At 37.4% G+C, this 25,164-nt stretch overlaps 3 protein-coding genes across 7 annotated transcripts; 1 reads left to right on the top strand and 2 right to left on the bottom strand.

Annotated features, from left to right (window-relative positions):
• Positions 1-1,017: 1,017 nt before the first annotated feature.
• rps6kb1b (ribosomal protein S6 kinase b, polypeptide 1b) lies at positions 1,018-7,245 on the bottom strand. The gene is made up of 15 exons (XM_079481233.1): positions 6,949-7,245; positions 6,239-6,282; positions 5,942-6,062; positions 5,792-5,860; positions 5,558-5,705; positions 5,188-5,245; positions 4,879-4,979; positions 4,708-4,798; positions 4,224-4,314; positions 4,023-4,130; positions 3,876-3,938; positions 3,669-3,746; positions 3,197-3,304; positions 2,986-3,098; positions 1,018-2,874 (listed from the first exon to the last, which is right to left on the bottom strand). Exons 1-15 carry the CDS (start codon positions 7,015-7,017, stop codon positions 2,628-2,630), a joined length of 1,509 nt encoding a protein of 502 aa, XP_079337359.1. The 5' UTR covers positions 7,018-7,245; the 3' UTR covers positions 1,018-2,627.
• Positions 7,246-7,817: 572 nt separating this feature from the next.
• On the top strand, positions 7,818-11,097 carry tubd1 (tubulin, delta 1). Of its 3 annotated transcripts, none has more exons than XM_079481063.1 (9): positions 7,818-7,989; positions 8,171-8,300; positions 8,372-8,519; positions 8,595-8,811; positions 8,939-9,170; positions 9,247-9,411; positions 9,503-9,640; positions 10,315-10,498; positions 10,573-10,797. In XM_079481063.1, the coding sequence occupies exons 3-9, from the start codon at positions 8,401-8,403 to the stop codon at positions 10,673-10,675; spliced, it is 1,158 nt and encodes a 385-aa protein (XP_079337189.1). In that variant the 5' UTR covers positions 7,818-7,989; positions 8,171-8,300; positions 8,372-8,400; the 3' UTR covers positions 10,676-10,797. The 3 variants fall into 3 exon arrangements, with proteins under 3 accessions (XP_079337189.1, XP_079337187.1, XP_079337188.1); XM_079481062.1 differs by having other exon boundaries at positions 7,896-8,300; positions 8,939-9,025; positions 9,104-9,170; XM_079481061.1 differs by having other exon boundaries at positions 7,818-8,300; positions 10,573-11,097.
• A 1,645-nt stretch (positions 11,098-12,742) lies between these two features.
• On the bottom strand, positions 12,743-24,576 carry vmp1 (vacuole membrane protein 1). 3 transcript variants are annotated; one of them, XM_079481261.1, is made up of 12 exons: positions 24,440-24,576; positions 23,505-23,611; positions 23,005-23,137; positions 22,747-22,837; positions 22,523-22,633; positions 19,245-19,412; positions 18,151-18,282; positions 17,144-17,224; positions 16,614-16,730; positions 16,129-16,190; positions 13,709-13,811; positions 12,743-13,626 (listed from the first exon to the last, which is right to left on the bottom strand). In XM_079481261.1, exons 2-12 carry the CDS (start codon positions 23,581-23,583, stop codon positions 13,483-13,485), a joined length of 1,221 nt encoding a protein of 406 aa, XP_079337387.1. In that variant the 5' UTR covers positions 23,584-23,611; positions 24,440-24,576; the 3' UTR covers positions 12,743-13,482. The 3 variants fall into 3 exon arrangements, with proteins under 3 accessions (XP_079337387.1, XP_079337388.1, XP_079337389.1); XM_079481262.1 differs by having other exon boundaries at positions 23,505-23,639; positions 24,440-24,500; XM_079481263.1 differs by having other exon boundaries at positions 23,505-23,639; positions 24,318-24,447.
• Positions 24,577-25,164: the final 588 nt, after the last annotated feature.

Below are 25,164 nucleotides of genomic sequence, written 5' to 3'. Positions count from 1 at the left end.
ATTTAGCAGTACCTCATACATTTAAAAGCTATAGTTAAAGATGTTAAAACAGTTCAGACTTCCTATCTGAACACCTTCCATGATCTTCTGATCTATTTTCTTGGAGTCCTTCCTTCTTTATTCTGTGATCTTGAGGGAATCCCCTGGAAAACACTCATGTGCTTGAAGGGATAGTTCACCCAAAATAAAAATTCTGTCATCATTTACTCACTTTCGAGTTGTTGCAAATCTGTATGCATTTCTTTGTTCTGATGAACACAGAGAAAGATATTGGGAACAATGCTTGTATCCAAACAGTTCTTGGACCCCATTAACCAAACAATTACTTTTTTGTTTTGTTAAACACAGAAGAAGAAGCTTTGGGACAGCAGATTGTAGGACAGCAAGCAGTTCTGGGCACTTTTTCCTATGGTAGTCGATGGTGGCCCAGAACAGTTTTTGTTACAAGCATTCTTCCAAATATCTTTCTCTGTGTTCAATTAAAGAAATGTATACAGGTTTGGAATGACTAGAGTGAATTCATTACAGAATTTTCATTTCTGATTGAACTATCCCTTTAACATACTATTTGTCATTTGCACATATGTAATTGAGATTAATATTCTCTCCAGATTTTAGTAACTAATAGCTTGCTTATAGATGGAAACCCAAACAAAATGCAAGATTTAAAAACACTGCCAATGATATATCTCCAAGCTACAGCACACCTGCTGTGGAAATACACATTTAAGGGAATTTAACAGGTCAGATAGGGCGATTTGGCTGTTTGTCCAGTCAGCGGTTCTGCAATGGCATTTGTGTCCTGTCCAGCTGCACAGTGATGACCGTGTTGATTCTGATTGGATAAAATAGCCTGCTCATAAAAGCAAACAGATCAATAAGACAATGTGATTTAGCTGCATGAATTCATAAACACAGTCATACCAAAAAGTTATGAAATTTAGATCTAAATCTGTTTAAGTTGACTGAAGCTTGTTGTAGAGCTGACAAAACACACAGGGGGCACAATGTTATTTTGGACATAGTTTTCTAAATATTATTCAATTTTTAATTCATTTCAGCATTTATTTTCGGCCTTTACAGCCATTTGATAACTGGATAATGTTTATGAGAAACAAATATCCAGACATAAGTTATCTTAGAATACACAGTAATTTAAGTTTAGAGTATCTTCCAGTTTTAATTTGTAGAGAATCGCTAAAATTATGTACAGCATATGCAAAATGTGGATACACAAAACACAGGTTTATAAGACCCCTATAAAGTGATAGTCGTCATTTACTCGCCCTCTTATCATTTGAAACCTGTTTGACTTTCTTCTACAGAACACAAAAGAAGATATTACGAGCAAAGGCAGTACCCGAAAAGTGCTGGCGCCCATTCACTTCTATTGTATACATGGACACAAAATGGGTCAATGGGTGCCATCGCTGTTTAAGTTTACATTTTTCAAAACACTTCTTTTGTGTTTTCAAAAAGAAAGTCTATGACTTTAATTAAAGTAAGCAAAATTCAGAATGCATTTAGAATGCCACATTGAGATTCTAGGCAACAGTTTAATGACATCCCTTTCTATTCCAGCATGACAAGGCCCCTGCCAACAAAGCAGGGTCCGTAAAGAAATAATGTGAATTATTAAAGAAATAAATCTGATGAAGAACTTAACTGGTCTGCGCAAAACTAAAACCTATTGAACCCTACTGAACACCTTTAACCTAACGAATGTTCATGTCTGAATAAGAGGTAACACCTAGTTGAAAGTCTTTGCAGAAGAGCAGAATATGTGCAGCAGGAGGACTCCACGGTTGTGCATGGATTTTAAATAAGCAATGTCAAACAACACCCATATAAAATAAAATATTTTTTTTTAATTATATTCCAGCCCCACAAATCACAATTATTTTCAGATCTTTCTTAGCCGTGGGACTGCAACAGTGTACCATATAGCTTAATGTTTTGTAGGCCAATTAATTTACCATTTAAAACCTAATCTGACACTATGTATAATAAAGCTTCAAAACTTGACATTTTTGTTTTTATTGAGACTTATGTGTTTATCCATCATCTAAACACATATGTGGGATACACGTTTAAAAATGTATAAGACTCATGTCAGGTTTGTGAACGCTTAGTGAAAATCCCACAAATGCCTTCCTCATCTTTTCGACCCACAATGATTTGTACAATTCATTAACGTTGGAAAGAAATTCAACCTCTTATGGAAATGGATCCAATGGAAGCAACTCTTCAAAATCACTTGATCATCTTGCACGGTACATGAATATGCACTTTTGCATACATTGTCAAGTCTTTTTTTTTGTATTTTTTATTTCATGTTCCTTTTATGGTAAAACCATGTAAAAAAAAGTTGATAATCCAAAAGAAGGCCCAATCTTGATAATCCGTTTGATATGTAAATACAGGAATCATCTAAGAATCCGCTCTGAGGTTTTGGGATGTGAGGAACAGTAGCCGTTTCTCATACTCTGTGAAAAACGCATGCTTATCAGATGTGAAGAACAGTATATAGCGGAAAAAGGTAGTGATGGTGGGGACCCTTCATTGCCCCTGGTGTCCATATAAAAGAAATAGAGAAAGCAAAGAAATACTCTAAGTTGAACTAATGGTCATAGGTTCATACGTAGATGCTCTGGCCGTTTGGAGATTACTGGGTAGGCCTGCTGTTTAAACTGGCCCATGTTGGAGCCAGTAGGCTGTCTGATGGGAAGAGGAGCGGTGGCCTCAGCGCTAGCTGTGACATCCATCTGATCCATGCTAGACACTTCCATAGCGAGCTCTGTAGGGGACTGGAGGGAAGAGCCTTCAGGCAGAGTGGGACCCCGTGGCCAACAGTCTCCTGAGAATTTAACTGGACTGAAAGACACGAGACAGTGGGGTAAAAATCAATGAAGTAATTCTTTTTGTACTAAAATACTGTATGCCGCCTACGTTTCATGCAGAAGGCATTTGTTGCATTTAAAGTACCTGACTGGTGTTCTAGGGCTTCCCAAAAACCGCCGAGGCGATCGAATTTTTGGCTCAAATGAGAACTTCTCCTTTATATTTTCCAATACAGATGGAGCTACATAGGTAAATCCCTGAAAACAACAAACGATTAAAAAGGCGGCATGGTGGCACTAACAATCTGACATAAATCAAATAAAAGTACAGTGAAATCATGGGCTAGCTCACTTACAAAAAAGACCTGATTTGCACTTTCACTCAGTGTAGAGTCATCAGGACTGTCAACGGGCGTCTGGCTGGTGAACTTTGAATCAAACTGGCTCACATCCTCAGCAGATTGCTGTTGAAACAAGACACCAGCTCATGTTATTCATCTAAACTTGATTAACCCGTACGATCCGAACACAGAAAAATATACAGAAATAGAAAATATAGAATTATATCGCTGCTGTCCTTCTGAAACAATGTATCTCCAAATTCCGTGGTTAAATCTTTTTGCCATATATCATTATAATTAGTCACCCTTTATGTTTGTCACTGGGTTGTGCAAATATCTAACCAGAAAAAAAGAGCTGGTCAACATTGACAACATAGTATGCAATCACTGAAAAATAACAGTGTTTTTCCATTTCTGAAAAACAGCTAATTTGGACATACAAGGTTTCAGAAGGAGGGTGACGATATTTAGAAATGTATTCAGTTACCAAGAAAGGCTTAAATGGTGGTTCTACTTTTCGCGCAAGAAGGTCCTCCCAATTAACATGTCTGAAGAAGGGATGAGTCTAGGAAACAAATCTAAAATAAATACACTGAATAACAACATACAGACATTTGAATTAAATACATGACAAATCATATGAGTAGGCACATGAATAAAGAAATTATGCTTTTTATACTGTATAGAAACATACCTGTATTTCTGTTGCATCTCCAGTTCCAGCCCCAAGCCGAGATGAGGCACTTCTCTTCAGTAGCTGAAAATGATAAAACAATCAGTCAATTAACATATTATAGCAAACTTAAATACTCAAATTAACGAATCATTTAATATAGCCTACCCGTTTAAGTAGGTCCCTGGCTTCTTGTGTGAGGTAGGGTGGGAGGTTGAGTTTGCATTTAAGAATTTTGTCAATGGTTTTCTTACGGTTCTCTCCTGTAAAGGGAGGCTAAAAGGCAAAACGAAAAGTGTCATTTATTTTTTCTGTCAGAATTTACTGTGTAGTAGTTTGCAAGTGCAGAAAAATAAAGTTGATACTCACTGCTCCTGTCAACATGTCATACATCAAAGCTCCAAGACTCCACCAGTCAACAGCCCGATTGTGTCCGCTTCTCATGAGTATCTCTGGAGCCCTGAAACAAAAACAAAGAGACTCTCACGCTACTGTACAATTTATTCAAACGCATGTGTACAGACACAGGTATGTCAGCCAAAGAGCAGAGACGCTTGCAAAAGAGGACATTCAAATAAGAATATAAAGTCCTGTATGACTTTCGTCCGCAGAACACAAAAGATGATATTTTGAAGAATGTTGTTAACTGGCACCCATTCACTTGCATTTGTTTTGTGTCCATTCAATAGAAGTGAATGGGGGTCAGTGATGTTCGGTTACCAACTTTATTCAAAATATCTTCTTTTGTGTTCTGTAGAAGAAAGTAAGTCATACAGGTTTGAAATGACAAAAGGGTGAGTAAATAACAGAATTTTCATTTTAAAGGTGAAACATCACTTTAACTGGTACTCACATGTACTCAATAGTGCCGCAGAATGTATGGGTCACTGTGCCGTCATGAATCGACTCCTTACACAGTCCAAAATCAGTCAGTTTCACATGTCCTTTGATGACAGTAAAAAATATATAAGCAACCAAAACAATTTGATAGTCACACTTCATTAAACCAAGAGATCATTCAAACCTTGGTTATTGAGCATGATGTTCTCAGGTTTGAGATCTCTGTAGATGATACCCTTCTGATGCAGGTGTCCGAGAGCCATTGAGATTTCAGCCAAGTAAAAGCTGCATGTAAAAAGCCCTGAGCATCATTCTGATAATCTTCGTTCATCTCATGTTGAATGTTATTGTATGCATGTGTCTGTGTTCACATTTGTCCTTGTAACTTTACACTTCAATAAAATGATAATGTATATTTTGTAACTGATTCACAGTACGGATAACCTATAGCGTGAGGAAAGCAACGGTTCATGAACATATCTTTTTCTCTTACCAGGCGGTGTCCTCCATGAAAATCCCCTCTCGTTCAAGCTGCATGAACAGCTCCCCACCTGCACACACAAGTTTGACCAAAAACACAATTGTTTTAAAAACAAACAGAAATAGTGACAGAAAAAACAAAGGTTTGCCACATTAAATTAAAAACAAGATCCCAATGCATAATCACAAGCACTTCTATTCACAAACCTACAAATATGACATAAAATGTTTTGATAAATGTTTACTACGCAAAGAATAAGACATTCAAAGGGGAAATTACACAAAGGACAGAATATATGCCCTTAGCAACTCTACAACAACAGCAGAAGACCGGAAAGAATGAGTTTTCACGAAGACATAAAGGTTGTTCTTGATTCACCAACCACTTAGGTATTCAAGGATGAGGTAAAGCTTGCCGCCTGTCTGAAAGGCATAGATCAGATCAACGATGAAAGGATGTTTGACTTCCTCCAAGATGTTGCGCTCGGCTTTAGTATGCGCCGTGTCCTTGGCGTTGCGTACAATCATGGCCTAAAAGAGGTCAGATAAGGTTTTGAGCATGCACACTTTGAACGTCTAATGCAAATTGTCATGCAGATGTGAAGAATTTGCAAAACCTTTTTCAAAACTTTCATTGCAAAGATTTTTCCAGTGGCTGCACCGCTCACTTTCCGTACCTGGAAAACCTGCAAAAACACAAAAAATCTGAAAGAGTCCTTTCCGGGTTGAATATATTTTATATAAATACCTTCAATGCTTAAAAGTACCTTCCCGTATCCTCCTTTTCCCAATACTCTGAGAAGCTCAAAGCACTCAGGGCGGATGTTCTCGGTGCCTTGGTTGACGTTATCCTCAGATATCTCGATCTTCTCACAGTCATCCATGTTACTATATGAACAAGCCATAAATCAAGTGACATTGAGAAACAATCCACTTATATCAACATAAGTCACAGGTTGAACCTGCAAGTCCGTTTTTTTGTTATTAAATCACCTAAACTACTTGTATCTGGAGTAACTGAACATTTCGAGTCTTTAAGCCATTATAAAACTGTATACACTTACAATTCAAAGCCACTGCACTGATCCATGATGTCATTGATCTGAGCCTGCAAATAAAGACATTTTACATGCTGATCTGATATAAAAGTCAAATCATTGTAACGTATGTGGAGCACAAGGAGATAACGACACGAGGCAACAGTTGGCAGCTCTTCTAGTTCGAACATGAAATCGTAAGGGGTCGGATTTCGCAACACTATTCCCAGAGATGCCATAAGATGACATGCACCATCTATGGTATTCCGACTTTCAATCGACTGATGCGTATAAAAGTAACAATGATCCCCCAGCACAAGGTACCAATAACATTGTCAAGTCACGCACGAAATAATACATAAAACAGGAAAAAATCTAACGCAGGCTGCAGGGCAAGGTTTCAATCTCGTGCAAAAGATAACATCCATCCAGCCCTTTCAATTCTCATTACTATACTTGCAGACAGGTATCAAGCCTACATACAAAATCGTTTTTATTATATCTATCCACATAGAAAGCGAATTGCAGGCATCGCAAATGACCAATCTCTGTCACGTGTGCTGTCAAACACTGCGTTACAATCACGTCAGTCCATTTAAATGCACTGTAAAGCCGTGATGTTAGCATGCTAGCATAACATGAAGCAGCCTGACGCCGTTCAATCGGGCCTCGGGCCTGCACTCGGCTCGGGGTGTATCTCTCGCCCGCCGTTTACTTTGAAAACGCGTGTCCGTTACCTCCTCCAGCTCATCATCGGAGACATTTTCCTCTGGCTGGTCGAGGTCTATGTCGAAAACGCCAGCCATCGTTAGTTTCGACGTCTGGGATCGCTTCAAACCGCGTGAGGAGCTCGCGCTTCCCGCCTCATGGACATGAACGCTCAGTCGCCATGACCGGCGTGCGCGCGACACTCACAGGGGCTGAACCTGACACCCCCGCGCGGAGGAATGCGGGAAAATACCGACGCCGGACTGTCACTCTCTTGTCAGTTTTGTAAATGTAGAAATGTTCAAAGGAATAAATATTAAAACGATAAACACATATTACTTATACACATACTATATAAATAATAAATTGTATATTATTGTACTGTATTTCTATTGTATGTTTAATAAATTATATTACACATGTGGGAAATAATAACTCTAAAATAGACGTTTCGGCGGCAGCAACAAAAACAAACGTCATGTGGCCCAAACTTTAGACCTCCGCAAAGAATCAATAACCGTTGAGTGATTTTCATTTATATTAATATACAATAAAATATGAAAATAAATTAATATGAATGTAAATTTAGTGTGAAATATTTTTTTATATAATAACCAAACACAGACCGGAAGTTAACTTTTTTATGTCTGTAAAAGAAACCAAATTGGTACCTTCGCAGTCTTAGCAGCATGAATTCCCCCCAAAAAAAATTATTTATTTAATTTAATCAATACATTATGCAATGCGAGATTGTTCATTTTCATAACAATTGCAATTTTAATTCTGGGCTATAATGTGAAATTGAGATTCGGTCTAATTCATGAAAGGTAATACGCCCCAAAATTGTGTTGGTGCTCCATCTGCTGGTTGTTATATGTTTGTCATTCGAGCTCCCAGCATCCCATCATGCATCTGTGCCGCCGTTTACAAACATATACCCGCCTTAAGCACTACAGAGAGTTTAAGTTGATGTGTTGGCGATCGACAACGTGAAAAAACATGTCGGGGGGCTGTAATGGCTCTCTGAACAGAACAGTGACATCCACTGACATTGTTACGCTACTTGAGGTGTAAGTTACGTTGCTATAGCTACACTGCATCACCTATATTTGCGTTGGTTCGCGTTTATTATCAGTTTTGTATTTAAGTTACAAAGCGCTGTCAAAACGATGTGGTTTCTAAAGCCGTGTAGTACGTTTCACGTGTCGATTGTTTAAAGTGAACAGAGAAATGTCAATCGTAACCTTACAGGTGGGCCAGTGTGGGAATCAGATAGGACATGAGTTGTTTAGTGTTATAAGCGATGATTGTTATGGACCGAACAGAAAGAAGTACAGCGAGTGCAGTACTGAGAGATTCTTCTATGAGAGCCCCACTGGAGGTATGTAGGATCAATGTGTTAAATACATCAAAAACATTTGTATTTGCATAATAAGTTTGGCCTTTCATCAGAACTGGTGGCCCGTTCGGTGCTTGTTGACATGGAGCCCAAGGTTATTGCTCAAGCAGTAGCCAAAGCCTGTCAATCTGGAAGATGGAGGTATGGAGACAAAGCGCATTTCTCCCAAAAGCAGGGTTCTGGAAACAACTGGGCTAGCGGGTGAGAATGTCAGCAGGGTTTGGTTTAATTTTTTGTTTAATGTTTGGCATGTGAGTTTATTCTTACTCTTTGAAGATTCTGCGAACATGGGCCACGTCACACGGAGGTTGTCGAGGAGCTGGTGCGGAAAGAGATAGAACGATGTGATCGGCTTGCTGGAATTTTCACCATGATGAGTGTAGCGGGTGGCACCGGTTCTGGTGTGGGTACCTACATTACTCAGTGTTTGAGGGATATGTACCCACAATCCTTCATCTTCAATCAGCTAACATGGCCATATGGAGCTGGCGAGGTAAGGAACCGAAGATCATAAGCGAATCATATGTGTTTATCAGTGGCTGATGATCTCAAAGTGGCCAAATATAAAATGATGTTCAATGACTTTTTGCTAAAATTATTATTCTCATCTTGCTTTACAGGTGATCGTGCAAAACTACAACTCCGTGCTCACCCTGTCCCATCTCTACCAGCTCTCCGATGCTATTCTGGTTCACGAGAACGACACGGTACACAAAATCTGCAGCCGGCTGATGAACATTAAACACATTTCGATTAATGACGTTAATAAGGTAATCGCTCATCAGCTAGGAAGCGTACTTCAGCCCGTTTACACGGCGGATTCATCCGGACGTTACTGCAGAAACCCTATAGGTATGAATGAGTCTTTTAATCCTTCAGAGAGGGCACGTATTGCACCCGTTTAATGGCGCTTGTCTTCTGCTTACAGGGGAATTACTGAGTTCAGTCGTGTGTCACCCTGAATACAAACTGCTAAGCCTGTGTAACATTCCTCAAATGTCGAGCACCTCTTTGGCCTATAGTGCATTTAACTGGCCAGGCCTTCTCAAACATTTACGTCAAATGCTCATTGCCAGTGCCAGGATGGAGGAAGGTGAGTGCTGTGATGTCATGAGTCAATGTAACGTAGTATGGATCGCTTCATGTGGCAAGAGCACTTCATGTAGCCTGACTGTTTCTTAAAGGAATCGACTGGACAGTAAGTGTGCCGTCAGCAGTCACATCTGGAGGAGATAGCGGAACAAACAGACAGAAATGTTTTAACGTGTCGATTGCAAATCTTCTCATACTGAGGGGGAAAGATGTCTCTACTGCACAGACAGGCAAGATACTCTCCAATATATGTTATGTAAGATAGAATATACAGTCGTTTGGTTATGTTAGCACAATAAACTCTCGCAGGGTGTCAGGAAGCGATCTTGGAGTGTTCCTGCACCTCGGTTGATTGAGAATTCTGTTATTAAAGTGATAAATCACCCAAAAAATTATATCCTGTCATCATTTGTCATTTCAAACCTGATTGTCTTTCTTCCGCCCGCCCGCAGAACACAAAAGAAGATATTTAAAAGAATGTTGTTAACCAGCACCCATTGACTTATTGGTTTTGTGTCTACATAATAGAAGTGAATGGGGGTCCGTGCTGTTCAGTTAACACGTTTCTTAAAAATATCTTCTATTGTGTTCTATGGAAAAAAGAAAGTCAGTCAGGTTTGAAATGACAAGAAGGATGCATATATGATGACAGAATTGTCATTTTTGTGTCTATCACTTTAACAGTATAGGTATGGGTTTGATGCCTAAGGAACACGCATACTAATATAAAGAACGTATAGGTGTAAAAAATATAAATTAAAAAAAGATAATACATTGATGTAAATGTCTAGTCTACCTGTATGTTATCAGACTTTACTGCTACTTGTAACAAGTTCTACCTAAATTATTTTAAGATTAAAAAATCAAATCTAAGCTTTGTATAAGAAACTTGATTTATCAACAGGTGGTTTTAAGGATGCTGGATTACATGTGCCATGGCTTACAACCGAAAACCATTTTAGCACTTGGAATTCCCCTGTGCCTTTCAATGGATATGAAAAATCTGCCACTTTGGTCAGTAACAGCCAGTCACTTTTGAAACCGCTGGATAATATAGTCAGGAAAGCTTGGGACATGTTTGCATCAAGGTGAGAAATACAGTAAATAAAAACGTCAGTGTTTGTTACATGCTTTAGGTTAAGAATGATTTTTTTACCTGTAGGGCTTATCTTCACCAATACACAAAGTTTGGAATCTCGGAGGAGGATTTTCTCGACAGCTTCACTGCATTAGAACAAATCATCTCCAGCTACAAACATCTTTGAAAGTGATAGATGCATCACCTCCTCCTGACGGTGTTTAAAACTACCAAAAATGTGGATTTAGAAAATATTCATACAGTTTTTAAGCCTAATAAAAGAAATCTATAGAAATGATGTGAATGACCAATTTTTTTTCTGGTGTTTACATTCTGCTTGTAATCTAGTTTTGTTTAAACCAGATATACACATTCATATGGACCTGCTGCTCACACATCTGCATTAATAATTGTATATACTGTAGTAACTCAATTTAACAATGTGTACGAGTGTTCTGATCATACATTACAACTCAAAGTCTGAGACTAACTGAAACATCTGAAGAACAGGACCAAGTATCATACATCATAGGTTTCCAAACTGGGGTCCAGGGGCCTCCAGAAGGCTGCACGGGGTCTCCCACGAGAAATAAAGCAAAACTTATAAAAATCTGTTACATTTCTAAATGTTTATCTGCTTTTTGCTACATACAGTTTCCAGAATAGTGTATACTGGTATCGTCGCTATTGTCCCGCTAGTGTTGCCAACTATTCAAGTCTAAAAAGAATAGGTTGTCTTTATAATATTTTAAATGATCTCATTTTAAACTTTTCTTTACACATACAAAAAGATGGATATGTATTTTAAAAAGGGGGTTAATCCTAAACAAAAGGGGTTAATCCTATTTGGGTGTACTTAGCATCATATAGTTTGAAAACCACTGTCATACATAATGTATCTTACAAATCAGATGCATTTAGCAAATACGTGTGAAGTTTTTGATATGACAAAAATAATTGATAAGAAAGTAAATGGTCGAAAACTGGCAAAATGATCTAGTCAGTGAATAAACAAAACCTAAATTAAAAACAGCCCATTAAAGAAAATAGGTCACACTTTAGAATAGGTACTAATTCTCACATCTTTAAATCAACGACTTTTCCCTTAATAAACTCGGCATTACTGCTTATAAGGTAGTTTTTAGGTTTAGTTGGATTAAGGGATGTAGAATAAGGGAATGCAGAATAAGGCATTAATATGCGTTTAAATCCTAATATACAACCGATATGCATGTTAATAAGCAAGTAGTTAATGATGAATTTGTGTAGCCAAAAAATACTCATTTAGGACGGTTTGATTCTATTCAAAATATACCCTCACTGTATAAATGTTTATATAAAGGTATTCTTGAAAGATGTTTTGAGAAAGTCGTAAGGCATGCACAACTTCTATGATTAAATGAAACCAAAAACTGCTAGAGGTTTTTTAGTCAAAACATAACCATCATCATCATCAGATAAGATAATAAGTTTATCATGCTTTGACCATACTCCATAAAGCATGCATAGCCGTGAAGTCAAATATTTGAAACATATGAAGTACAAAAATAAAGAATGGTTATCTTTCAACAATAAAAACTAATCGTTTTAAATATCCCAACTAATGAACCTAACGTAGATACAAATAAACATTTAAATCAAGACTACAGGAGAGCTATGGAAACAAATTAAGAGATTGCTTATAACTTTATTCAGTTCAACATTTTCTTTCGCATTTACATCTGATCTGGGAACAAACAAACATACACTTATCTCGGGCGCAAAATGTATACATGACAAATTCAAGGATGTGTATTAGCCCATAATTTCAGTCAGCCTATTAAACTGCTGTTGCCGTTTGACTTACAGCCAACACCAGTCTGATAAGCTACCTGACATAATGGGAGACATTGATGGCTGTCTGAGAATGGCACAGAAGAAACAACAGAGGTGCCACTTCGGAAACCTGTGGCTCATATCGTACATATCATAAATTTGTTTAATTTACATGTGCATAAATTGCAGATGCCAAGTCACTGCAATAAAATGCATTACAGTTAAATCATACAATATATGAAAATAATGTCCCCAAATCACACATTTTTGTAGCATTGTTCAGCTTTAAGAGCAGATTGGTTGCCTTTTACGTACCTTTATTCTGGATGGTTTTCCTTCAACTTCCATTGTTCCTTGGTCCAAAGCCACAGAAATAAATTTTCATTATGGCCTTTATAGACAACTCATTAATCAAAGTAAAAGCAAAAATAACACAGCAGATGTATTAATCAATTTAATGTCGAACAGAAGTTACGCAACAATAGTTCTAAGAGAAATTATAGTTAAACAGCCCAAAGGAAGAAAAAGTATGGATCAATTAATGGTTTAGATCAAATGTCTAAAGTTGAAAAGCGCTAAAAATCCAAGATCAGTTATTAATTTTCCTCGGGGTAAAAGTTACATCCACTGGTTGCAACATTTTGGTTTTAGTTCATCAGCAGAATAAACAACATGTGCGCATAGTCGAAACAAGTATTATTTACAAGATGTGCAAACTATTTAGAAACCATGAGTTGATATTGCTATCGTCTTAGAACAGTTAAACAAATACAAAATTACATCATATTGATTAAAAAAACACTATCCCTGAAAAGTCCAATCACAAAACCGACCCTGCCCATCCACATCTGTAAGTTAGAAATAATAAATCAATCTATTGATTAAGAACTGTATTCACTTCAATGGAAGCATGACCTCCGATGTTGCATAAGACGTTGCAACAATTATGACTCCACACAGCCCGTTTAGCTAGACTGCCTTGTTTCTGTAAAGACGCAAATCTCTAACGTTAAATCTGATTTTAAATAGCGAACACGCTACAGACAATTGAAAAAACATCACAGAACTAAAATGGAACTCAAGAGACATACAGAAGCAGGCATATAACTTGGTGCCCATTTAGCTTAAATATTTTGTACGTTCCGAAATTCAAGCATGAGATGTTTTTGTGTGAGTCCGTCATTTTGTTTTCTCCTCAGAGTACTTCTTCTGCTGGAGGCGCTTGGCATAGCTCTGTGCCATGGAATTAATGATGGACAAAATAAAATAGAACACCATGACAAGCACCACTTTCTCAAAGACCCACGAAAGCCAGCTGTCACCCTGCACAGAGAATAACACACAGAAATCAGATTAAACATCAACTGCAGTAAATCTTAGAACAGTTGGATGGGTCAATGCTTACCGCTGCACTGCTATCGCCCGCTGGGTTATGAAGCTTGGCTCTCTGGGCCTCCAAGTACTCCCTAAAAGGTTTCTGAAATGATGCTCCGACTCCAGGTATAGCACTGTTCAGACCAAAGACAAGTTACATTTATGTGATTAGCAAAGACTTACCGCTTGACCTGTGTTGAAACAACACAATCCCTCTCTCCAAGTGAACATTCCAGCAAAGGTGCTACAATAGACTGAAGCACGAGCTCCCTGAACCCTCCCTTATATCACTGAGGCTTCTGTAGGAACTGGTGTAAACCAATTAATGCGGAAGTGACTCAATATTGTGTCATCACTGCAATGTAGGAAGAACCGCCCATACTCGGGTGGGTGTGAATGTCAGTAAAGCAGAATCATCGAGTAGCATGAATGATGAGATTTTGGCACCATGCTTTTTTGGAATTCAAGAGACAATAATCATGTCTAATTTTGAAAGACCAACGATGCAAAGTCTCAACATTACCACTCTTTGTGTGTGTTACATGATGACGGATGATTACTAATTTCACCTACCCACAAAGGGAACACCAACCGACTGGTGAATAAGAAACTCAGGTTTGAGTAACATATAAAATCATGTGATCGTAGCTCCTGAAGAGCATTGATGCATCTCATTCAATGATTAAGAGTTTCATTATTTCTCTTGAGTGGTGTTCAAAGTTCCAAGATGGACACCACATCTCTAGTTTTGAGTCACTAAAAACCCCCACCAGACAGACCGACATCACCATAAATGGTGAAGGTTTCTGGGCTTAGTAATAGGTGGACTAAGCATGTGGTACATATACAGAAATTTAGCAACACTTTACAATAAGGTTGTATTTGTTAACATTGGTTAATGCATTAGCTAACATGAACTAACATTTAACAACACTAATACAACATTTATTAATCTTAGTTCATGTTAATTTCAGCATTTACTGATAAACTTTCAAAATCAAACATTGTGTCTGTTAACATCAGTTAATGTACCATGAATTGTATTGCATTAACAAGGATTAATAAGTGCTGAAAAACTACATTGCTCACTGTAAGCTAATGCATTTACAACCTTATTGTAAAGTGTTACCAGAAATGTGGATAGTCAGAGAAAATCATATCTAGGCTGTTTAAAAAAATCTTGGCACTGCGGCATAATTTTCAGGAGTCGAGTAAAATACCAGCATTTCGAAATTCAAAAACTTGTCATGAAAAACCACAATTGTGTTTTTTACCACACTTAAAAACTTAAAAAGGCTTTAATGCTCTGACTTCAAATACTTTATGAAAGAGTTACATTTAGTCATTTAGCAGACGCTTTTATCCAAAGCCACTTACAAAGAATTCAGGGAGCAATAAGTCATACATATGATTTCTTTCGTTTTTCATTTTTTGGGTGAAATGTGACCTAAACTTTATCTTTATGAGTTTCAGCCATTGACCTACAGCAGTATAGAGGAACAGAAGCTATAGATGATTCAGACTAAACAATGAGAAGAATGTATGTGAAGCTGCATGCAAGCATTACAATAAGCTTCCCACAGTTCACCAAAGAGTTCGATGGACTCTGTTAGATCCTTTTTCAACTTCCTCTTCTAAACGCATTAACATAATTCACGCGTTACATTTCATTTCACTTTTTCTTGGAGTTTTGTAAAATGTCATTCATGCTTCCATATTAAAAATCAACATAATCTGGCAACACTTTACAATAAATTTGTATTTGTCACATTAGTTCATATATTAACTAACATGAATTAACGATGAGAACTGTCATTTTTTTAGCAATTATTATTCTGTGTTAATAGTTAATGTCAATACAGTTCTTCAAGTTGGGGCTTAATGGATTATTAAACTAATGTTAACATTTACAACTTTTGTAAAAAGAAAATGCTGAAACACGAACTAAGATTAATTAATCCTGTAGAAGTATTGTATTGTAGAAGTTTTGTTATCAGTTCATGTTATGATTAGCTAATGCATTATCTATATTGCTCTGTAAAGGATTATTCGAGACTTAACTTTTAATATAAATTCGATTTAAATTGTATTTAATAAAAACAAAGACAAAAAGCCAAATCCTGACAGAGGTTGTCATAAATTCATGCATGAAATGGTTCAAACAAATTTCCGTTTTTTATTCACTTAAACCATAAAAGGTTTGTGTATTTTGTGTAGCTTGCTTATAAAGGAATGTATATTTTTCATTCAAGTATGTTCTTGGCAAATCTAGTGCAAAGTAATTCCTATGATAAGTAACTAAACAAAATGTTTGTTCTTGCTGGAAGTTTGAAAGTCCTCATAATGTGCAAAGCCTCTGTTCAGAAGTTATATCTGCATTTCTAATTTACACAATATAAAGTTTGTAATTGTTAGCAGTCGTGTCCACCTCATGGCGGTGTAAATACTCACCCGATCAGAGAAACCATCTGCTCCACTATGTGCTTGCTGAATGTTATGATAACAAACAGTTTCTGTTGAAAAGTAAAATGGTCAGACAATGAATCAACAGCGTTTCTCTCATAGCACTGGTATCATGCAGCAATTCTGAAGTGATTTCATGTGGGGGGCCTAGAATGTCTATTATACAGACAATAACCCCCCGAGGAGACATGTGACACCCGCTTAGTCAATGGTCATGATGTGTCCGGTCTGATCATTTGGAAGAAATAAACATTTCTCCTGCTGTCTAGAATCTGCTGAGTCAACACTCAAAAGTGAACAAAGGAGCTTCACACAAAGGTGTGTCTTTGATGACTTCATGGCACTGGCTCAACCACGGCTGCATTTGAACATAACTTATGACTCGCTCAAATCATATGAGTGTACAGCAATGATCAAATATTTGATGTTCAAACTCTTACATTACACACAAAGCAAACAGCATATCTTTATACCTGAATGTGCATCTTAATAATGGCCTTCCCGATGAGAGTAGCACCGAAGAAGGTCCAAAAGGGAATCAGGAAATGACCACAAGTGATTCCGGCCAGGTCGAACAAGGGATTAGGGATCTGAAAAAATAAAGGATATAAAAAAACGCTTTACATTACCTGCATTTCATTATATCTAAGGTCATTTCAAAACTACATTTCTGAAATCAATGAATGCCTGTGTTGTAACAAGAAATATATTGTTTCTTTGGTTTCTCTTGTTGTAGTAAGTACAATTGTAGTTTCTGTAGGGGCTCTGAGGGGCTTTGTTTCTATAGGAACTGAACAAACTTCACTTTTGTTACATGCCTTGTCTCTGAAGTCAAACTACTGAAGTATTTGTGCAGTATTACGTAGATAATGTTTTTTTGCATACCACCCGTCTAGTACAAACATGACATTGTATAAGTTATTGTAAAACATTTAAAGTGTATAAAATTAAAACCTGAACGTCTGTGGAAATAAGAGATAAAATCATCAATAATTGTACTCACTGAGGCGCAGGCTAGAATTCCAAAAAATCCCACTTTTTGGACCATATTTTGCACCGCTAGTTTTGCTCTTGATGCAAAATCCTGAAAAAAAGTAAAACCTTAGTTTAAATTAAATTATAGGAGAATATCTGTTTTTAAAAAGAACAAAGCAATTCCAGCCTTATGGATGTGACATTACAGTCAAAACTTGAAATAGATTTTTTACCATATATTTTATATTTAACTAAACCCCTTTACTAAAGTCTAAACATTAGAAAAACATCATGCACGAGTCTTCTATTTTAAAAGAAGGAAAAACTATTCAGTTACAAAACAATGCTTTAAAACAGCAATAAGCCCCAAGAAACAGTGGGTTACAGTGCATTTTGGCACGACGCGAATAAAATGGTTATTCCATATGCGTAGCAAGGTTTCATAAAATAAAGTAAGTAAAATTATATTTAGGCTATTTTATAACGTCTTAGAACTACATATTATAGTTAAGTCATAAAATAACTGTTCCGACACAATCTGAAGCAAAAGCCCAGTTAAAAATAGGTGACAATTTCCTGATCCATCGCAGGACTTCGAGGAGCAATATACAATCATAAGACCCCTATTAAAAGTCTTAGTGTAAAATCCGGGCCATGTGGGGTCCACTCAGACACTGAGTGGCTGTGATTAAAGAGAAGCTCTCCTCTGAGTCACCCGCTGTTCAAAGGTTTTACTGGAAGTAAAAGGAGAGCCCTTCCAAGAAATCATGTGACCTTCATAAGTGAACCACAATAGCGGGGGCTCATGTGAACGGGACACCTCCCACTAACAGGATATAGTATCTGTTGCATCATGGGTGGGCATCAATGTCACATTTAAGTCAAGTCATGACCACCGGAAGACAAATGGTTGGATTAAACCTCTGATGATAATCAAAGAAACCTGCTGTCTGTAGGAATTACTGCACGAACATCTAATCAAGGTGAGCCATTTTGGACACATGGGTCTAATATTTGCTGAGATGAAGTCCAGACCTGTGCACTTTGTGCCTGCTCCAGCATCTCCTCGAATTCCTCATAATCTTCATCATCGGGGTCCGCTCCGGACAGCCGAGCTGCTCGTGCCATGAAGTACGGAGGCAGCTCTCCGATAGCCGTGCCCGCACCCTGCCGACACGGTCACAACATGAGCTTAACGGAGTCAATTTAAAGCCTTGATGTTTCCTTTGAAAGTCTCCATAGTTAACATGTTAAGCAAAAGGATTCATTCAATTAAAGAGCTCATTTTATTTATTTAAACAGGCCATCATACTAGGTTTTGTGTTGTATAGCAGACATTTGTATTTCTATGATAAAAAGACGTTAAAGGACTTACACGTCACATATTAACCTTGACTGATATTCCAACATGGAGTAACCTTTTGTATCGATAGTTTAAAAAACGCAAACTTCAATTAAATAGAGAAGCTGCTTGATGGGAAACTAAAGTACGCTAGAACATCTTGAATTTTTTTAAGCCTAAGTGGGTGACATCATATCCTATTGCCCACATTCACTGTGAGGTAAAATATGCTATTGTATTTTTAACTCTTGGTAAGTGCAACTATTTCATACATTCTTGAAAAAAACTGGTGCACTAGGTTACAGGCAAGTTCTTGTAGACAGCTGGGCTCTGTCTTAAAGTCTTTAGTACAGGTCCGTTGAATACCAGAGATATTTTTCTGCAGACTTGAGTTCCAACCTTCAACTCAAATAGCTTGATTTGCACATTAGATGCGTTCAATTAAAGTGATAGTTCACCCAGAAATGAAAATTCTGTCATCATTTACTCGCCCTCTTGTCATTTCAAGCCTGTGTGACTTTCTTTCATGTTGGTAAACAAACAACATTGACACCCATTGACTTCCACTGCATGGACACAATACCAATACAGTCAATGGGTGCCACCGACGTACGTTTACCAACATTGTTCTAAATATATTTTTGTGTTCAGCAGAAGAAAGTTTGACATGACAAGAGGGTGAGTAAATGATGACAGAATTTTCCTTTCCGGTGAACTTTCCCTTTAAAGTTAGTAAGGTATACATGTCGTGAAATCTCCAGTGGAATGTGCTGTGAAAATCACGTACCCACATGCAGGCCTCCAGGCGAACCTTTGACATGATGGTCCACAGTGTGATGCTCTGCTGTAGGGCCTCATCGTCTGGACACACTATCTGAGCTGGGTACGGAGGCTCAGGGAAGCTCACAGAACCGCATTCATACGCAGCCAGAGTGACAGAAGCTATGTGTGGACCCTGGAGAAAGATAAGTTGGGTAAATTTTCTGGACATGCCACTACTCGCATTTATGTTTAAGGATGCAAAGAACAGAGCACAACACAAACCGTCCACTGTTTTGAGAGCCAATAGTTTCCTTTTTATTGCCACTGAAACAGTGCATTCCTTTGTGAACCTTTTGACCGGTGGTGCTCATCATTACTAAAAAACAATATTTTTCAACATATCTACTATAAGTTTTGCTTTGAAGTTATCAAAAAGTACAATTTCTCTATGGGGAAAATGAACTGGATTTTACTTCTGGAACTCAACTATTGTTTTCTATTCTTCCCTTTTGTGAACATCACATGATGCTGTTTCGTGCTTTTCTCAAACCAGTTCCTCATGAACAAACCATTTTATGTAAGCAGAGAATAAAACAAATGTTTATCAACGCATGTGAATGTACCAGTACAAAGCAAAACGCTTGTGACCTCAATGAAATGCAATGGAAGACCACAACACCTACTAAATGACAATTCAATTGCTAAGTGAAAGCATGCAGTCGGGTCACTGATGTCATGCTTTCCCAGGGTCGCTCAACGTGTGGGAGAATCTATGTGGGAGAGGAGAGTTGTCAATATGCCATGTCTAACATTTTTAACCAGACGAGGCTAGAATGACTCGGATGGTACCATTTAGTGGCCGGCTCCAGTCAAAACATCCTTAATCAAACAGGAAATACTATTCATAATGATACAACATCTGGGAAAGACTTTTATTTTGAAACTGTGAAATAGATTTTAGAATAGACGTTTTCCAGACCTCTTCTCGCGATTTTCTTAGCCAATACATTTCTAAATTTTAATGGTAGGATAAGGTTACACATGGAAATAATAGATACTCTGCTGACTGTTGGAATCTTTATAGTCTGATGTCAGCCTTTACACGTTAGTCATGCTCAGAGCAATGATCTCATGATGGTATCCACCCACATAAACCATTTTATTTTGTTACTCTCTTTAATTGATTGTATTTCTCTTTCACAGGCACTGAAACATGACACAGGCCAAGTAACTTACTACCCAAATGAACACTCGTTGCTTTAAGATAAGAACATTGCATAATATACATGCACTGTCTCTTTAAATTGTGTTTATGAATAACTAAAGCTTATGAATTTAGATTTTTCTCTCGATTTTTGTAGTAGTTTGTTGTTTATTTATAGGACAGCAGAGCTTTCCCTAACTGATGAAACGTTGTGTGCATCTGCACTTTCACATCCCTTTCTGTCACAATACTGACCATGGACCCACAACTGAGCACAAGCAGGCAGTATATCTACCGGGTGTGACTTCACCGCAGCCAGTGGAAGTGGACACTTCTGCCCAAAGTCTAGCAGTCAGTGGAAACTGTTTAAAGGTTTAAGTTACAAGATGTTCAGTGGAACAGAAGACGTTTAGAGCCAGAGAGAGGCATGTGCTCACACTGACACACTATTAATAAACTTGTGAAACAAAAAACATACCCACTCTTCCCTTATGACTGAAGGCCTTACATGGACCTCATGACCGTAAGCTGAGGAAATACCCAACAACTATATTTAACTGCAAACCTATTGGCTAACGTGTTAAACTTCACAACATGCACATAACTTTTGCATAGTTATATATCATGAAAGGTAATGCTAACACCAATTACACCACCTGACGCGTCACTGACAAAAAGTAAGAGTTCATTACATGTAAATTTCGTGGTGTTCTAATAAATTCAAAGCACTGTGTATTGCTGTGTTTCTGTTAACCTTAAAATATTTTGAGGTTTAGCGGAACAGTTCACCCAGAAATTAAAATTCTGTCATCATTTACTCATCCTCGAGTTCCAAATCTATATCAATTTCATTCTTTCTGCTAAACACAAAGGAATATATATGGAAGAATGTCAGTAACCAAACAGATCACATCCCCCATTGACTACTATAGTATTTTCGCTCCTATGATAGTCAAAGGTGGCCAAGAACTGTTTGGATACAAGCATTCTTACGAAAATATCTTTCTCTGTTCATAAGAACAAAGCAATGTATAATGATTTGAAAGAACTTGAGGGTGACTTCATTACATTATATTTACATTTAGGCATTTGGCAGACGCCTTTATCCAAAGCGACTTACATTGCATTATCCTATAAATTTTACATAGGTATCTGCAATCCCATGGGATCGAACCCACAACCTTGTGTCGTTAACGCAACGCTTTTACAACTGAGCTACAGGAAAGCTGCACTTAGGAATAGATTAAAGTAATAGATTAAAGGAATAGTTCACCTTAAAATAAGACCACACTGACTTTCCATAGAAGGAATAAAAATTACTATGGAGAGTCAATGGGGGCTCTTTTGAAGTGAACTACTCGAATAGAGTGTTCGCACAAAACGTGGTAAATCGCGCTATTAGCGTGTAGTTGGATGCTTGAACATTTTGAGTTTAATCGCATCATTCGCGTGTGAAATTCACTTTATTACAGAAGCGAATTCGCGACATGGGAGGAGAACTTTCAACTGTTCCTTTAAAGATTCCCTGTGATGAAAATTAAGTTATTATGTTGTTTATATGTTGTGTTTTATAGGACAAACCATGTGAAAATGTATAATATTAAACCATTGTTGAGTATTTTATTTACCAAACTGCTGAGTGGAGGTGGGAAAAATTTGCATTCTCATGCGTCTGCCTATACTAAATAAAGCTGAGGTGTGGAGTTACATCCAAGCTTATTTAAGTCAGGAAAAATCTTTTTTACAGGAAAACGTCGCATAAATATATAATTTTGGTCGTCGATTCATTTCAAGGGATAAAATGATCGACCACAGAAGAACTTTAAGCCACACTTAATTTATGAATTGCGCTTATTTATATACAATCAGGTAAAAAACGAATAATATAATGCAATATAATAACAAAATCGATTTTTTTTTAATTACTCAAATAGCGGAACAGCCATAAAAGGTACTTCCTCACTTCAACAATGGACACTTCCACATTTATATGGAGCAACTGTATATCAAAAGAACATATATAGATATTGACAGATATTTTTAGGGTCTGTTGTGAAGCCTGGGCATCCTAAATTTGAACCCAATGTAATAAGTCTCACCAGATACAGAAGGAAAGTATGAAGTCCAGTGCCAAGACCAACCGAAGACAAAATACCCAGGCCTACCCAGTAGGCACACCACAGGAACTTATTTTCCAGGTATTGTATATACTATAAAAAGACAAAAATATAAGTAAGTATCATTGTGTTTAACAGTAATTCGCAGAGGTCTAGGAGAGAATGATCAGTTACATTCTAAATGTCATAAATGTTCTTTGGCTCACCGTCTGATGTGCTCCCTCTATGGAGTAGGACATTGCTAAAAGTGAAAAAAGGACTAGGGTCAAAAATACCACACCTCTTCTCCTCCAAAGCCTGTAAAACACATGAGAACAAATACAGTGGTATGAAATCCCTTCCCAGTACAGCTATAATCAATTCATTGAATATTCAAACTAGGGACAGTTTATTCAAATTTTGTTTTTAAGATTGGATAACACGTCACATGTTTGGAGTGATACAACAAAAGTTTGACTGCTTACTTCCACGTCCATTCTTTTAGGGTGATGAGGGTTTCTAGGAAGAAATACTGTAGTGCGATTAAGGGCCTCTTCCACAGCACTATAGAGAGACGCTCTTCTCTGTCCTGTTGTTTTCTCTCTCTCAACGAAGAGTCTGTGGATGCAATGCACAAGTTATAAACAACATATGACTTGTTGACGCTATATTTTTGTCTTACTCCCAAACGAGACAGTGCAAACAAACAGTAGATGGTAGCAACAACAAAAAATACATAACCTTTAAGACAACAAAGATTCTAAACATGTTTTTTGTATGAATTACGCTTTATACTGGGACTGCCCAAACAGGAAGTAAAAATCATGATAGTGAAACAACCGCAGATCAGACTGTAGGTGATCAGGGCAGGTCTGTTTATTACAGCTGAATATTTTATATCTGGAACTGACCCTTGATCAGGTCAAATGAGGCTTGAACAGCTGCTGGCCAGGACACAATTGATTAGATCAACATCTTAACAAACCTGTGGAACTGCCATTCTGCTTGTCTTTAGATCCCAGTCTCTTCTGTGGCTGTTCACACTCTGCTCCATTTGCAGCCATCTCCCTCAACTGATTACAGCTTCAGACACTTGCAACACCAGAACAAGTAAAACAAGCTTTGTGATGACAAGGAAAGCAAAGTCAATGGGAAGAAAGATTCATTTAAGTAAAGCACAGAAACACCAAGTTAACATTGACATACAAACTTTAGGCCAAGAAAATGTCCGGAATCAAATGCTGTGCAATAAAACGATGGGCTTATAATGTTACTTTGGGAATAAACAAGAAGCTGGGTGAGAATATTGACATTTATATTTCGAAGATACACAATATCAAGAAAATACAAGAAAATACAAGAAAGTGACGCAAGACCCAGAGATCCCTTTGCACCCATTACATACCAGTGACAGTGAAAGAGGGACATGTTGTGAATGTCAAGACGCGTTTCTGATAGAACATAGTAAGTCAAGTAATGTATTATAACCTATTTAACTATTAAGAAGGCAAAATTGGTGATTGGCTTTACTGAAGGACGTTAACCACCAGTTTGGGCTGAAGCAGGAACGATCTTTAAACACTCAAGCTAACCTAAATAAACCAGAACTTTGGAGAAGACAATTGGTCGTAAGGGATTACAGTATAAGGCTTTTTTTACGTTTACGGGGCATGTCATTATAATTTTTAAAAGGTATTTTTCGTTTTGAAATTAAATGTAACCTTTACATCGAACAGTCCATGTGGGTGATGAACCGGCGAGAATTAGCGGTCTATGTTAGCTTTGAGCTCCCACTTACTGTTAACATTTGATTTGAGTGTCATCATCGAAACACAGTAACATTTATACGGTGTAAATTATGTATCGTGTTTAGTATTAACACGGGATGAAATGGTGAAGCACGAAAGGACTCAGTCATACCTGCAGACACACTTCTTTCCTGACAGCAGCGACAAGAGACAGCGGCCACAGGAAATGACTCATGCTGAGCTACAAAGCGCTTTAACTCATTCAAAATAAAAGTCCCGCTAAACGTCTGCTGTGATAGCTGTCTGGCCGCCTTACAAGCCTTTCTTTTAATTTTAACTCTTACATCATTATCATCTGTACAGTGAAAGGACCCTTATAATCCACCATGTTAGGATAATCTATTAATCTATACACTATACTAAAAACGGTACTACCATGTTTATAATAATCTCAATCTTATTATCTCAAGATGTATGCTTTAATTTGTAGATTTGTTTTATTGCCAACATATACATTTCTTTCAGTAGTTAAAAATGTGAATATTTGACCAAACAATCAAGAAAAAAACGCATATAAAAGCCCTAAATAAAGTAGATTGAATCGATGTTGAGACCTCAAGAATGATTTTGCAAATTCTAATCAAGGGTGGCTGCTTTGAAGATGTTAAAATATAACATGGTTTTGATATATTTGAGATGCTTTTATTTGCAACGTATTTCCCCCAGCAGTTGTGCTATTTCATAGTAATCTAAACCAACGTGTAAAGAAAGATTACGCAGCTTCAAACTTATGACTGTTATAAAACATGTAATTGTGTGTTTTGAGGATCTTTTTGATATGCCGTGTGTGCACTGTTGGCTATAGCTTTATTTGGGTCAAATATAAAAAGCATAAAA

Source organism: Barbatula barbatula (assembly GCF_947034865.1).
Source record: "Barbatula barbatula genome assembly, chromosome: 19".
In the NCBI taxonomy this organism is placed as follows: domain Eukaryota; kingdom Metazoa; phylum Chordata; class Actinopteri; order Cypriniformes; family Nemacheilidae; genus Barbatula; species Barbatula barbatula.
This window is presented reverse-complemented; position numbering and strand designations above follow the sequence as displayed.

What these genes read in the sequence shown, in the direction of transcription:
- rps6kb1b (XM_079481233.1), bottom strand. Translation starts at nt 7,017, where the DNA reads ATGGCTGGCGTTTTCGACATAGACCTCGACCAGCCAGAGGAAAATGTC. An exon ending in CAGTGCAGTGGCTTTGAATT is followed by an intron (nt 6,063 to 6,238) that starts GTAAGTGTATAC and finishes TTGTTCATATAG; the next exon opens with TAACATGGATGACTGTGAGA. An exon ending in GTGCAAATCAGGTCTTTTTT is followed by an intron (nt 3,099 to 3,196) that starts GTAAGTGAGCTA and finishes TGTTGTTTTCAG; the next exon opens with GGATTTACCTATGTAGCTCC.
- tubd1 (XM_079481061.1), top strand. Translation starts at nt 8,150, where the DNA reads ATGTCAATCGTAACCTTACAGGTGGGCCAGTGTGGGAATCAGATAGGA. An exon ending in GGAAACAACTGGGCTAGCGG is followed by an intron (nt 8,520 to 8,594) that starts GTGAGAATGTCA and finishes TACTCTTTGAAG; the next exon opens with ATTCTGCGAACATGGGCCAC. An exon ending in TGTCTCTACTGCACAGACAG is followed by an intron (nt 9,641 to 10,314) that starts GCAAGATACTCT and finishes ATTTATCAACAG; the next exon opens with GTGGTTTTAAGGATGCTGGA.
- vmp1 (XM_079481261.1), bottom strand. Translation starts at nt 23,583, where the DNA reads ATGGCTGCAAATGGAGCAGAGTGTGAACAGCCACAGAAGAGACTGGGA. An exon ending in ATACTTTCCTTCTGTATCTG is followed by an intron (nt 19,413 to 22,522) that starts GTGAGACTTATT and finishes ATCTTTCTCCAG; the next exon opens with GGTCCACACATAGCTTCTGT. An exon ending in CGGGCGATAGCAGTGCAGCG is followed by an intron (nt 13,627 to 13,708) that starts GTAAGCATTGAC and finishes TTCTCTGTGCAG; the next exon opens with GGTGACAGCTGGCTTTCGTG.